General features: G+C 33.9%; 1 protein-coding gene across 2 annotated transcripts in view; it reads right to left on the bottom strand.

Annotated features, from left to right (window-relative positions):
- Positions 1-16,618, bottom strand: part of KCNH7_1 (Potassium voltage-gated channel sub H member 7) — a 74,520-nt gene that overhangs the window by 31,170 nt on the left and 26,732 nt on the right. For both annotated transcript variants that reach the window (XM_051210239.1, XM_051210240.1), the window contains exons 9-12: positions 14,193-14,347; positions 11,075-11,316; positions 2,992-3,279; positions 691-1,292 (exon numbers count right to left, since the gene is read on the bottom strand). Coding sequence is in view for 1 of the 2 variants with exons in the window: in XM_051210240.1 (XP_051070210.1) it covers positions 691-1,292; positions 2,992-3,279; positions 11,075-11,316; positions 14,193-14,347 (1,287 nt within the window). In the remaining variant the exon portion in view is untranslated. The remainder of the gene's footprint in view (positions 1-690; positions 1,293-2,991; positions 3,280-11,074; positions 11,317-14,192; positions 14,348-16,618) is intronic.

Genomic DNA, 16,618 nt, shown 5'->3' with positions numbered 1-16,618 from the left:
CATTTATAAAACGGTGTACTGTGATATTAGGTTAATATTTTACAGGTTTTACCATTATACAAACAAACACAATGAACAACAACAATATTAAAACTAATCTCTATTTTAAATTTCTCTATAAAATATCACTTGTAAATACTTTCAGTTATATCAGTTACTTGTAAGAGTACAGTTCTTCCCGTTGATGGTATTAAGGAATGTAATTGACCGATCTCTTTTGGTATACATGCATCCTCGATTGCGGATTACCATTAGTTACAAGCCTTACAAAAGAGAGTTGGGTAATGGCAAGCAGTGGAATTTAGGATTTACATTTCATCCCACTTTGGGACACGTGTCAGCTGGATAAGTATCAACACTAGGATGCAGGGTATATCCGATTGACAAGTCTTATATCGGACGGGACTAGAGTCCTGGATTCGACTGCTAGCCACTATCCAACTCCCACTTATATCATTCTAGGCTGAAGACTCGACATATCAGTATGGCTGTATTCCAGGATATCATGTATGTGTATACACATATGATCCGAACCTATATGCAGACAGCTCAAAAAATAAGGAGTATTAAGGTCACAAGATTAAAGCTTTACTAATAAATTTATCTCCTCAAAAAAGGATTAAATTACAAAGAAAAAAAGAAGAAAACAACTTTTCTATACCTCACATACACTCATACCCTATCACTTACCGTATTAGTAGTATTGGTAAGTTTTGTATCAGATGAAATAGTTAGCGGTAATGTTAATTCAAAACGTTCTAATAATCTTAATGATAATTCTGGATAAATAGAACATAATTCAGCTAAATCATGCCGATCAATAAATTGTACATCAGCATAAGTTAATGCACGAACAGCAAAACGTGATTTTGGAGGTGGATTTGGTTGATAAATTACACTGTTTGAATTATGATTATGATTATTAGTATTATTATAATTAGTTGTAGTACCAGTAGTATTAGGCATAGATGAATAATCATCCATTTGCATATATTTTGCATTTGTATTCATAGGATTCAAATGATTCTCTGACCAATAATCCCATCCAGAATTCATTTGTACAGTATAAGGATTTTTTTGTACACTAGCTAATGGAGGTAGACCACCAAAAAAATCACCAGGATTTAATACACCTAAAATAATATCATCTGTTGTTACAACTTCTAAACTGCCTTTAACAACATAATACATAGCTGTGAGTAAATCACCAGTATGTACTAAAGTATCACTTGGTGGCATATGAGAAGAACGAATTCTTAAAGAGATATTTCGAAGGCAACCATCATTTAATGCTAGATGAAGTGAATAAAAGAAAAAAAAAACAGAAAAAAGGAAATAAATATACAAGTAATTACAAAGCAGTTATACACAAACGGACACGCACAATAACATAATGAAGAACATTACTTGTTGATTGTATAGATCATAGATTGATCTCAGTTGAGGTAACTGGAATTAATGGCTGGAGGAATTTGGATAACATGGCTCAGAATAAATCAAAATAGAACAAGTACATTGAATTGTTTATTTTCTTCTCATTCTTCAATTCTAGTACATACCTTTTCAATATACTACTTCAAATCATATTTCAAATGCTTATTCTTTCTTATTGTCATTGCTATTGTACAATAGTGGTTTGTCCAATCATTAATCTTGTTAACTTTACCTCACCGTACTAATATGGTATGACATCATGGGCTAATTCATATATGTGTCAGGCTATAAAGTTGATGATGACTGACTGACTGATCTGGGGTGCTATTGAGAACCAAGGATTAATTGAGGAAAGGGTATTTCGTTTTGATATGGGACTCCTCAATATTGCGCACCGAGGACATAGTCCTCGTGGTAAATGTAAACCAAGTGGTCCAAGTGATTATGAGGCGTTTTCTGCCGGAGCTGAGGGTCCTAAGTTCGATCACTGTGGCGGTCATGAGTGGGCAGTGCTAAGCAGTCTCATACTAGAACGAAAAAACTATCCAGATTTCCCCGATTTTCAACGGTACATTAAATCAGATACAACCTACAATTTAAACTGAATAACACAAAAACCATCAACCAAAAAGTTATTTATTGATCGAACGCACCGATATGACGTGACGGATTGTCTACTTACAAACTGTGTTTGTTCTAACCGTGTTGTACTAAAAGACAGTGTTTAAGTTGAGGAACAATACAACTACATAAAAAATTACGATATTAAAAGTGTTGAAGGATCTTCTATGATTGGTTCGATAGGATTATTCAGACTATCTCGAAGCATATGAGTGATAGTCTGAGATAAGAAAACTTTTAACTTATTGGGCAACATTTAAAAAACTGTGTTGATATCTAGTACATTCACATCCTACTGCACTAGATAAATAAATCGATCGAAGTTAAACGTTTACACCATTGGATGCGAGCTGAGAATTCGCACGTGACACCAAAGGTCCTGGGATTGAATCCCAGTCACAACGTCATGGATGTGCACTTCTGAGGAATTCGCTACTACGATAAAAACACGTGCAGTGCTTCCAAGTTTTAAATAGTGGTTTAGCTAAGATCAGTTCGTGATTCAAACTGAAAATAAACAGACATTGTTATAACATTCAAACTTTGGTAGGTTTGAGTCTAACCTGGAAGTAAACTGTGTGCTGAGGGAATGTGCGTAGATTAATGTGTCATAATTCAAGAATAGAACTCAGGATTTTTAGGTTTCACATTAATTCATAGCTCATATATCAGTTATAGATTAGTGCACTCTGCTTCGAGCAATACTCTAAGTGTGCGGGATGATGATACCACCCGCTTACCCAAACTGAAGTGGAGCGACCCAATGACTCATATTTCGAACTTTAATCAATTCACGATATAGTAAGACGATAATCTAGTATGATCATTGATGATCAAACTCAGTTCGTAAATACATGATGACTTAAAAAGATGTGCGTAAACTCTTTAACTAAACAAAAAAAAATATCACAACTGTAAATATTTCCTTGAACATACATTTAAATGCAGCCGATCCACTTAAAAAATGACGATATACATAAAGGCAAATATCAGATTGTAATGATTCCGGAAAACTATACTGAACCATTGTCATATCTATCCCATTTGTATGCTCCCATACTTGTGTAGAATATTCTTCTAACCTTTGACGTAATGGACTTGGAATTTGATGAAAACGTATAAATTCTTTAATACGTAACATTTGTGCATGATATCTGGCTGTCCCGCTATAAAGACGTTGAATTAATGCACCAACATTACCAAATATACTTGCATACATTAAAGCTTTGAGAATAAAAAATGTGTGTATAAATAAATAAATAAATAAACGGAAAAGACGTAGATAAGAGTGAAATTACCAAATTAAATAATAAGTATAGATCCATATCAATCAAATTATCAAACTATACCACAAGCCTTAACTTGAAATCCTTAAGACGAAAAAGAGGTAAACAACAGAACACATTGCGTCGGGAATCCGAGACAGATAGAAGAATTAATAACACTTAGGAACATCTGGTGAAGTGATAGCTACCCACGAGACTGCATTATTGATGCAAGACCCTACGTAATCATAGATCAAAGACAAAACCACTAGACAGACGGTACGTTTTTTTCTTTGTAATAATACAACATATTTATATACAGAAGATAAACGCAAAATAAACATGATATATTGTCATAGGGGGATTGAAGGAAATTAACTCGTATGTCACTAATTCTCCCATCGATCAGGATCTGACTATTGAATCGAAATCTTTGGGTATCATACTAGAAAAACATTATAATTGTAACGCAAATTAGTGCAAAATTCTTCTACTCCCCACCCCCCATAAAAGAAAACACAACTACCATTAAACGCATAAATTTTCACTATAAAAAAGAAGTGTGGCTTATTGTCTAGCGAATAAACCTGTATTTTCCATACACATAGTTCCCTTTATCATTTTGTAAAGAGCAAGATCAAAGATTCTAGCAGAATAGCATGAATTCATTTTATTTCGTAGGTTCTCGTCAGCTGCTTACAACCTGTGATATTTAAAAATCATAATTACATAATGGGTTTAAATTGCTTACTGAATATTAAATATATACCTAATGTGAAAGAAGTAATTGGAATGGCCTCTACCTGAATTTCAATAGTTTTTGTCCAATTAGTTACAAGAAGGCATTGGTTAAAACACTATTTTACAGGGTGGAAAAGATATGTACCACCAACAAAATGGAAGAAGAATTAATGAACGTAGAAAAATATCTAAAAGACAACTATTATCCACAAAGGTTTATTAACAAATATAAAACGCCCAAAGAAAACAAGACGGAAATAACTTCGGTCAATAAAAAGCCAGTATATATAAATCTTAACTTTAAAGGTGATAACGTCGCACAAATAATCAACAGGAGACTGAACACTGCTCTAGCCAGAACTTATCCGGCTGCTAAACTTTTAATTCTCTATAAAACAACATGTTCAATAACTCAATCAAAGATCGACAAGCAACCCTTTCATGTTACCGCCAACTGTATTTATAAATTTACGTGTACCTGCTTTGGCAGGTACATCGGCCGAACTGAAAGGAGAGCATATCTTAGATTTTTTGAACATGTTCCAAAAAGTCTTAGAACAAGGGAAAGAAAGACTCTGAACAGTGCAATAATCAAACATCTCCTTGATACAGGACATCAGGTAGATACCTTACAATCCTTTAGGGTGATTAGTAAGCAGCCAAACTCCAGTCTTCTGAAGTTTGCTGAAGCCATCGCCATCAGGCGTCAAAAACCTGACCTATGTATTCAAAACGAGACGGTGGTGAATCTTTCCTTGCCCTGGTGACAAATATTCCTTCACTGCACCTTAAAAAAATGTTTTTTCTTCTTTTTTTCTTTTGTATTTATTACATCATTGATTTTACTTTATTCTATTCAACTATCTTTCAAATTAATAATCTTTCAACTGAACTCTACTCACTAGATTCCTATCAATGTTTATTCATTATGTAATCAATTGTTTCTAACCCACTTTTGAACTGTTGCCACAATTAATGTTGTAGAATATTCTTTCACATTAGGTATATATTTACAATATTCGGTAAGCATTTAAACCCGTTATGTAATTATGATTTTTAAATATCACAGGTTGTAAGCAGCTGACGAGAACCTACGAAATAAAATGAATTCATGCTATTCTGCTAGAATCTTTGATCTTGCTCTTTACAAAACTTGTATTTTCTTGTATATTGCAGTTAAAATTACCAACAAACAAAATTGAAGCTTTTTTTGACTAAATAATGAACATGATTACAGAATTGTATTGTGTAATAACAATCTTTTCTTTTAAGTCACTGTATAAATCATCTCGAGGTAACATGGTACAGTCTACAAGATTATTTCAGATTATGTAAACTCTCTCTCTCTTCCCCTAGATATGCTTTTTCACACACACACACACACACACACATACACACTTTCTCTCTCTTTAATCCGAAGCACCGATTATTAAAACTTAAAAAATCCCATTAACCATGTAAAAAAAGAAGAAAGAATAGAGAAAAAAGGGTGTATACACATTTTGAGTTCGATTGAGTTTTTCTAATAAAAAAAAAATTTTTTTTTCTTCTAAATTAATTCGCCTATTTCTAAACAACTCATAAGGTCATTTTTCTATAAAATAGTTGAAATTTTTATTTAACAATAATCCCATACATTTTTGCATATCAATAACATGAATCAACTGATGAGTTTGAAACATTGAAAAGTGTTCCCTGAATAGTGAAAAATATGAAAAAAGAAAATTATTAAGAGTTTGTTTTAATAGTAACAAATTTAGTTTCTACAAGACTACAATTAATATAAGTTACCTCTTAGATTAGTAGACTTTTACAAACTTAATCAGTGTTTATAATAAAAAGATTAAAAGCGGCAAGTCTAAAGTCTGAGAGTCTGTTATAAATTTTAACCGATGGTTTTTTTTATTTCAACACATAGATAATGGTACAATGAGGCACCAAATATATATGCGCCACACAAATCTCATTCGATATGTGTGAGGGCTGTGATACTGTCCGGGTGCCCAAATCGAAGCAGGTGGTTTTATTAGGGGGCCACACCCCGAGCCTTCGACCTGAAGGTCTGATCCATAAGGCAGTGGAGCATCATAAGGAGATGCAGTCCCATGGAAGCCGGTGACCAACAATTGGTTCAAACGCCATTTGTTCCCGCAGGATACTGGAGCCCATGTGCACCATTGGTTTGGAATCCGGTTAAAGCGCCGGACATTCGCTTTTCATCCTCTCATTTTCGTAAACAACAACCCCGCCACGAGAAGGCAGTGAGTAGGACTTCCCTGGAAGAGGCTATATACGCGTGGCCGTGTGAGAGCATTTGGAGAGGGAGAGCGGACTCTCCCCATTCTCAGTTGTACCAGGGCAATGAATTATCGATCGGACCAAGGACGCGTAAAACACGTGCGAGCAGTCTAGAGTCCTGAGTGGTCCGGCTTTCCGCCTAGCCCAGCCACTTAAATCTACAACACCAATCTCATCCTCTGCGATATGAATCCTTATATTTCAAGCATACTGAGTTTATATACCAATCAAACAGACCACAACGGACCAATAAAATATGAAACATTTGTACAAGAATTAGCCAGATGTGACCGTGAATGAGAGAGGCAGTGACTAATAGACAGGGAATAATTCAAGAATGGAAAATCATATAATAATAGTTCATAGGTTAAAATAAAGCTTATGATAAGAGAGATATGAATATGAACAGTTTAGTTAATTAACAATTATACGATAAAAATATACGTATAGTATTTGTTCACAAATGGACCCCAAAAATTACCACTCATTATTCTAATCGGGGTATGATAGAGCCAAGTCCTACTGTTGACTATACAATAGGGTGAAGATGGTAATTTATTTCTATTAGACAACCGACATCTGCAGTGACGTCAACTTTGTACAACGAAAGGACAAGGTTACAAAATTTCGACTATAAAGAATAGTACCTTTTATTTCGCCCCATGGCTTTCAAGTTACAAAGTTACCATTTGAAGAATTTCTTGTAGGAAGGTCACATATGACTAGCTCTTCCGTCATACCCGTAGGTCCTCTAAACAGCCACCATCAGCTGTTTCATTTTTAGATCCCTCGAGAAGAATTCTTTCGCAATATGAGCAATCGAGAAATGAAAACCACTGTCTTACCTCTAAGATGACTCAAAGTCAGGCCTGATCATGGACATCTAATGTTTTGTTTTTACTATAAATCATCATGTTCTGTTTTCACAACAAAATCTTTTACACAGTCTTAACATATCCATAGGTGTTCTGAAACAAATTAAAATCTAACATTCGAAATTCGGACTTAACGATGAACCATTAACTAGTAAGTTGTAAATATACATGGAACAATTCAGTAGTATGAATCTATGCATTCATAGCTTCATGACGCAAAAATTTGAAAACGTCCACAACACTAGAAAATTGTTTTGACCAATTTCCTAAACTGTATTAATAATGAAAGCGCTAAGAAATTGTACGTTATTTTCATAAGTGACAAGTTTAAAATGGAGTATCTGATAACTGTTAAATCCGGACGAAGCTAGGATCTATTTATGGACCGTTATTGTATAATTACGAAGTAACTATATTATATGTATATTCGTATTCCTCTTATTATAAGTTTCCATTTAACTTATTTAATACTACTATACAATTTATTCCCAATTTATTAGTTAAAGTATCTCATAATCGTAAGCACTTTCGGCCTGACCTTGTATAATTGTTATTTCCTATTTTATGGTGTGATGTGGTCTGTTTGGCTTGTATATAAACCCAGTATGTCTGAAATACATTATTCATATAGCGGAGTCTGATATTGGTGTTCTGGACTGAAACGGCTGAGTTAGAAGAGAAGCTACTATCTCAGTGGACTAAAGGGAAATCAAAGTTGACTATAGGCTGCTCGTACTTGTTTATGCGTCAGTGGTCTGGTCAACAAAGCGATGTTCTAATTGGCGATCCTATCACAAGATAATTAACGGACCATAAGGACATAACAATATCTGTATCACTTACTCTACTGTTACTTTACGAACTCTTAACCTCTAGACTACTGAGCCAGCATCCAAAGGTGTTGACGTCTAACTTCAATCGATCTATGATCATGCGTAACCATTCATCCATTGTCTGAGGTAGATACCTGTCTCTATCCGACATGGATTGGACTCAACTGGTAACGGTTTCTCACTATAACTCCAGAATATCCGGCGGCCTGCTTGAATATCTGGGTTACCTGTTCCTTCGATCTAGATATTTCTTCAAGTTAACTGTTTTGTTGTTTGTTTTAGCACATCACTATGTCTATTGTGCGCACAATCTATTCGGGCGCGTTTATGAAAAGTTTACAAGCTTTCGCTATACGGGATACAGAAAGGTACAATCAGCGACATCATGGTGGCTGGCAACATGCAATGAAACGAATGAACATTAATCAAATGTGGATTACCGAATTCCTAACATCTAACTGGTCATCATTCGAAATTTATCGTCACAATCGATCAAGAAACTTGTTGAAATACTTTATGCTGAGAATTCTATGTTGTACCAAAAGTATAATGTTGAGTAAAGCTTCTTATAATAATAATAATAATAATAATAATAATAATAATAATAATAATAATAATAATAATAATAATGATAATAATAATGATAATAATAATAATGATAATAATAATAATGATGATAATAATAATAATAATAATGATAATGATAATAATAATAATAATAATAATGATAATAATAATAATAATAATAATAATAATGATAATAATAATAATAATAATAATAATAATAATAAAATCATCTTGAAGCCAGTCACTAGTGAGCATATGATGATTATTATCAGAATGGAGGTTTGTGGAAATTGCAGTAATTTTAATAGTTGAATTGGATTTACGAGTGCTTCCAAGTTTTCAATGGTGGTTTAACTTACATCAAATTATGTATTCAACTATTAAAATTAATAATTATTTATCTACAAAAGTTCATCAATAAATACTGGGAAGATGTGAATGTAAAGAGTGGAGTGTATGTTAAGATTGACAAAAAGTTTATTTGCCTACAATGTACCTTTTAAGCGCAATAAAATTAAACAGGTTGATTTGTGAATGTGATAAATAACCTAGAAAAAATATCTTTATCTGCAATGACAGTCTACCTTCAGAACGGACGGATCGCGCGTTAGAATATGTACCTGTCTCATGTTCCCTTTGATTCTTTTTACCGATTAAGTACATATCCAAATATGCACACAGGAGGTGAGACTATAATTTATGAACGACCTTTGAAAGACACTAAAGTGACTTTGAGACAATTCAACTACTTACTGGGGTCAAAAGAAGGTTACAAATTAGTATGAGAAATTAGAATTTAAGGTTGTTAGGAATTAAAGTAAAGATTTTCATCACGAACTGAAATCACCTATAACGCCGAGATAATATTTAACTATATAGATGAATGAATTTCGTGCCAAAATTCAAAACCTGCTATACCTAATTTCATTGGTTTGTCCATAAATTATAGTCTCGTCACGTCGGAAGATTAAGAAAAATGGATTCCTATCCGTGCTGCTGAGTACAATACATGTACTCAACATTGTAATTTCTTATCAGTTACTCAATGGTAAACATGATGTTCAGAAGTCAAAAGCGTTAAAAGTTATTTATAATAATATGTTTCGTTACACCAAAAGAGTTTTCAGAGCAAACATGTAATGTGGTTGGAGACAGGATACTCTGCCCAACCAAGGTCTCGTGCTGTTCAGCACTCGTCAGCAAATTATACAAATAATCTTGAGAGAACAGATACTGAAGGAGGAGGAGGATTCGATCCCGTAACACTGAGCTTCCTGTAGGACTGAAACATATTTGCCATCAACTGACCACTGAGTAGCGACCAATGTCGTGTATGTCGTGTCCTTTTGCAAGCTCATGATGTCGAGTAACTTGAGCCAATGACTACCTTGCAACTCGATCGATAGAATACGATTAGTATTAAGATGGACGCGGCAAACATGACATTGGTTATTACTCAGTGATTAATCAATGGTAAATATTGTAATGAACACTGAAAATTCATATAACTTAAGCAAATTGGATACGATTCTCTGTAGAGTATTGAATAAACACAATTGACAAAACAACTGTTTACTGCTTAGTGCTTTTCAGTTCATCCCAGCCGATGATTTTTCACATTCTAATCAGTTATATACAATCCACAAAGCTAGTTTTGTCGAATTTAATAAAAGATAAGAACTGTATCGATTATATCCATTTCTGTAATCTGAAGAAAACTTTTACACACAAAGACTATTACTACTAATGATAGCAATAATAATAATGTTAACAGTATTAGCATTGGTAGTAAGAACAACTGTTTATTTAACCATTCGTATTACAGTAAGGAAACAGAAAATTCGGGTAAACAAACTTCCCTGTTTATTTTTTTAAGTTGAATAAGTAAACAAATTGACAGAATATAACAATGTTACAGTAAAGAAAAGGTCAAGCAGAAAGAAAATTGGTCATATATATATATATATACTAAAGTAAACAAGCAAAAAAGAAACAGAGTGAAGTAGTAAACAACGTGACCCACACAAAACAAAACGGTAGAAAATAACAAACCAATCAATCAATCAATCAATATTTGTTAAATGGGTAAATGGGTGAAGATAACTGGATCACATGTCACAACTAAATTGTGATTATGACTTAGCAATGAGGCAAGTTTCGGCCTACTTGAGACTCGTCAGTTGGATGCAGTACTAGCAGTATTTCTCTGATCTGATAACAACACTGACTCGAACCATGGTACTTGCCGCTTGAAACATTGACGTTATTCATCATCAAGCTACTGAGTCTTAGATTGTGCTGCTAGTAATATCGAAGTATTGGCTCAAGGAGCCCATACACCAACAGAGACCAGGAGGTTTACATTTCTAAATATTAATAGCAGTAGAACACAAACTTTTAATATATTGATAATAGCTTATGTATGAAAAATGAAACTTACAACCAACTAACATTACTATAATAGAGAATACTTTTTCAGCATTTGTGTTAGGACTGACATTACCGAAACCAATTGATGTAAGACTAGAAAAAGTGAAATACAATGCAGTGATATATTTTGTTTTTAAATCAGGACCGGAATTCGGTTGATCAGTGTAATATTGTTCAGTATGTACAGCCAATGTATCTAACCAACCAATTTTTGGATCTCTATACAAATGTTCTGCATTACCAATAGCATACCTATATTAAAAAGGAATTATGTAACAGAGGAAAAGAAAGAGAATATGATTTAATATAACGGTATGAATACTATATACATTTATGTGTATATTAGAAATTCTTAATGGAATCGGTTGAAGAGAAACATTCCACTGACTACAAAGAAAATTTAACTCTTAACTAAGGTTTTTTAATGGACTGATTTAGGTCACGATAGCCTTGAAAGACAGGGTGTAGGACAGATGTTTGGTCCCTTTTCTCAAAAGGGTATATCCAATGTAAGTGTAAGATACTTTTCGAAAACTAAGTTGAGATCGGATTGTTCATAATTTTACAACTCCAAACAATTCGTCAAATAATCCGACGATAATTTCCTGTCATCAATTATAACTGGCCTACTTTCAACATGGTCAAGCTACGCTGTTCATGATATCTCCACAGAACTTGAAGAATTTCATCCAGAAGCTAATCAATAATCACCATATGATTATCATTTGAATTGATTGTTTCGCAGAAATTTTGTTTACATTTTTTCATTATGAGTTGAAATGAATGTTTATAATTTGGAGTGAGTGCAATACATATACATTATAGTAAAGTTATCCTGTGTTTTAATGATAAGTCTGCCACTGGAACGCTTATTACTGCCTTCCTAGCCGCTTCCTGTAGTCACAAACTACTACACGTTAATCTGAATAATGGAGAAAAAAATGTGAAATATAAGTAAGAGCCTTACTCCAAGGTTAGTTTATGCACAGAAAATCGAGGGTATTTATAGTCATGCGTAACCTTGGACTTAGAAATCTCTGGAAATATAATCAAATATAGTACTAGTATAGGTAACTATTCAACTAATAACATGACATGTGATTCTTCATTTTCTGGACCTCTAAAGACTTTGACGAGGGATACTTTTGAGACTCTCCAACATTTACCTGCAACAAAATATAAAAGGATTAAAATTCTAAAGTTTTGAAATTTTAGACAATACTTAACACATTGTATATTATAAATACAGGTACTCAGTTTACAATCAGTATAGATTATCAGCTCGAACATTGACTTCATTTTGTCTTAGTCCTCTGGTTATTATAGAAAGAATCAAATTGATTATGTCAGCAGCGGGTTGTGAAGATTGTCAAATTTTATTCCAATAATGAACTGATCTAAGTTACAATGAAATTCAATGACCTCCACAATCCCACACCGATAAGTATCATGTGCTCACTAGTGACAGGCTTCGATAGGAAATTCCCAGAGTTCTAATGAGAAGCTGTAAAAAGTGAAGTTAGAGGGTACTGCGTATGAGGCAGTTATCTACCGAAAACAATGAAAGATGGGTGTTCAAAGTCGTGAATAGATTTAAGTTAGACATTAACATCATTGGATCACAGCTCAGTGGTCCAGAAGTTAAGTGTTCGATCCCATGTGCAGACTTGTGGACGTACATTGTTGAGGAGTGACTATATTAGGACCGGGCGATTATTCAGTGCTTCTAGATTTGCAGCAGTGGTTTTGCATTAATCAGTTCGTGATTTCAATGAAATTAATTACCATATGATTGTGAAGAATTTGGTTCTTAATTTTCGGTGATATTTACATCGAAAGGGACGTTGCATTCTACTCTTTATCAGCAATGACACTGTCAAATTATATCAATTGGAGAATCACAGATAACCACTGAGGATAGTCAAAATATCACTATGAGGAAATTCTCTGTATGAGTTTTAACCCTATATATATTGCTAGTACAATGTACACAGTTATCGATAGAATTTTTATTACTATAAACTCAAGTCGAATTCCCGGTAAAAACAACTTCAAATAATAATAAGATTACTAACATTATAGTTTTGCCATTGGTTGGACTGAAAATGTGAGACTTCACAAACAGTTGTTTACACATAATTTACAGAAATAATAACTGTAGTGAACGAGAACATAAGCGGGGACAATCAAATGTATTTGAACATAAAATTACAGAATGTCTTAGTAAAATCTGAGAGCCATATAGTAAATACTTCATTTGCAAAATGTCAATCAATCTTCGTAGACTTCATTGTTTCTTCGTTTCCACAGCAATCACTCACTGTTCTCGTTCTCTTTTCTTCGATCTTAATATTCTGCCGCCAAGTATTTCACTTTCGATTGATGATATATACTACTTAGATCTATAGACATCAGTAGCACACAAAACTTAACTAGTAACACCCTCACCAAATAATAACACCTCTGACAATGACTGAGTATGATAAAGATTCAAATATCAAGGAGAGGATTAAATAACATAAGATTGCATATGCTTTGTTGGAAAGTTATAAGGAATCTGGGATTGACAATTGTCAACAGATTGCTTCCAACTATTTCAGACAACTCCATACCTATTTTTTATTAGTGTAGATGTGAACGATCAGGTTCTATGTAGGGTGATCTGGTGAAACCAATATACCTTAGTGCATGGGTTTGTTAGAGAAAATACTGTCACCTATATCCATGTTGTTGAAAGCACATGAATTTGCAAATCCCTTGATTCATTTTTTCTAACTCATGTTGTGCCATCGTACGTTCACACCCGGTGTTGTCCATCCCAACCTTGGTGTCTAGGTCTCCTACCAGGATGATCATGTCCTTTCTTGGTCATTTCTCCAAGACCAACTACAGACTCCCATAAAACTGATGTTTTTATTGCACAATAGTCTTTTTAATAAATTCCAGCAAGCACTGAATATCAGTAAAAAAATTACCATTCACCAAAAATATCTACAACGAAATCTAGCGAATCGTTAGCATTGTTTAATACAATTTAGCAAGTACATCTCATTTACGACTGCAGAATTATTCATTCACCAATGTGACATAAGTCTTTAGAAAAAACAATCCGCAAGAAACCCACTTACCAAATACACGCTAACCAATGGGCAATTAAAGCGAATAATGCTGTTAATAGTACTAAAATAGAAGCACCATATTCCGAATATCGATCCAATTTACGTACGATACCCACTAAACGTAAAAGACGAGCTGATTTTAATAAACCTGTAAGAGCAGTAGGCTATGAAGTTCATGAAAAATGCAAAATTAATAAAAAGATATTCATTATAGTATCTTATTTGATAGAAATAAAATTGAAATACAATAAAACTTTAAAACATAATTATTGTATTAAAATATAATTAAGAGCTAATCACTTATAGTAAAGGCAAATAAACACACCAAGATTGAAACCAGTCAGCTATTTGAATATCAAATAATCTAAAGATCTCAAATAGTTGACAACGACATTTTTTCAAAATATAACTTACCAGATAGAGTTTTGTACTCAGGCTTGAGAAACACAGCGTATGAAGATGATGTAACGGGGTAAAAAAAATTAAGTCTTAATTCATTGACAAGTGAGTGACTTACAAAACTGATATCCCCCAAGCCATTATGACATAGAACAGTGTGGTTAAGATAATTATCTTCTAGCCACTAAGTAGCATGTTTGAACCCAGTTCTTCCTAAATCGGGTTTAGGCAGACAAATAGTATTACTAGCCCATGTACTAAGAGTGTGGCTTATAACCGAGAATGAGAATATGTACTTGGTACTTGGATCTGATGCAGATGTGAAGGCGCGGATCGGCAAAGCAAGAGCAGCATATATACAACTGAAGAACATCTGGAACTCAAAGCAACTGTCAACCAGCACCAAGGTCAGGATTTTCAATACAAATGTCAAGACAGTTCTACTGTATGGGGCAGAAACCTGGAGAACTACGAAAGCCATCATCCAGAAAATACAGGTGTTTATTAACAGTTGTCTACGCAAAATACTTCAGATCCGTTGGCCAGACACTATTAGCAACAACGTACTGTGGGAGAGAACAAACCAGATTAGAGAGGAGGAAGAAATCCGGACGAAGAATTGCTGGAAGTGGATAGGACACACATTGAGGAAAGCACCAAAGAACACATTACGCCGGGAAATGGAGATAGACATGAGAAAAGTGAACAAGAATTGGATGGAACTAGAAAAGAAGGCCCAGGACAGAGTGGGCTGGAGAATGCTGGTCAGCGGCCTATGCTCCATTGAGAGTGACAGGCGTAAGTAAGTAAGTAAATTAATAAATAAACATGACACCTAATCTCAGGTTATTTTTTGTTAATAATTCGTCTATAGGCAGGTTGTTTTATCAGATCAAAAAGCCTATTCTTCCAGACAGTTATCTTGTCTTTTATTTTGTTTGTAGTTTTCAAGCAATAATCTGATCTCATGTTTATTGATCACTTGGCCATATGGTATCCTAGGATTTGCCAATCAGCTACCGTTTATTCATTCATCTTAATAATTCAAAGTTCGTTTACATATCAAATCCTCATCCACAAACAAAGGCCAAGTTATTCTACCTAACTGACTAAACTGAATTAGATGAAACGAGATTTAAAACTTAAGATCTATTAGCTGAAAACTGAGTACATTGACCACTAAATTATCAGTTCATAGCAATCTAATTACACGAGCTTGAGATTTTCGCCAGAATAAAATGTCAACTGAAGTTCATTTATGCAGTAAGGCATAGAGACAACAAAGTGTCAAAGCAACCAATCAAACTAACAGATGCGAAAACAAAGGTATTAAAATGAATCGATTTGATATTTGTTTAGAAATTTCGAGAAGTTCACAGCTTAAGTCAACATGTAATGGTGAATAACATAGGAGTAGCTGGTGTTGTACTCTCTGAACTGAATGGTTTAATTCTGTAGCTTCTATCATCCTTCTGAACGTTGTAATTAAATACTTCAAAGATAAATGAGCTATTAGAATCTCTCCACAACTGACCTGCAATTAAGTTGGCTGTTGCCTACAATTGTGCGTACAGAGAATACATCTCCAACATCCTCTAAAAGGTTACAAATATTTTACATTGTCGCACAGGACTAGGAGTTGACTGATCATTGTCTGTTGAATTTGATTATTTTGTAGTAATGCTAAGTTCTACATGGTAATTGTGATCAGTGACTTTAAATGACATAACTCAAAATCAGTGGAATTATACGTCAATTTCTTTCCACTAAATCTCGAGTTTTATTACGATTATTTAATTATTTCTTTTAAAATTATATTCCAGATGTTCATTTTATCGTTATTACTCATTCGACTGTCAGAAATACTGTATTTCATAAGTAATGGAGTATGGCTAGCAGTAGGAGTCAAGGTGGGTCCTATTTTGGACTGATCAGTTGGATACACCTGCATGTCAGAGCTGATGTTTACTCGCACTCAATACCTTTTTCCCTACACATTTAGGCGTTACATGCTGTATCTTCATTTATTGTATTAA

The sequence above is a fragment of the Schistosoma haematobium genome, chromosome ZW (assembly GCF_000699445.3).
Source record: "Schistosoma haematobium chromosome ZW, whole genome shotgun sequence".
In the NCBI taxonomy this organism is placed as follows: domain Eukaryota; kingdom Metazoa; phylum Platyhelminthes; class Trematoda; order Strigeidida; family Schistosomatidae; genus Schistosoma; species Schistosoma haematobium.
This window is presented reverse-complemented; position numbering and strand designations above follow the sequence as displayed.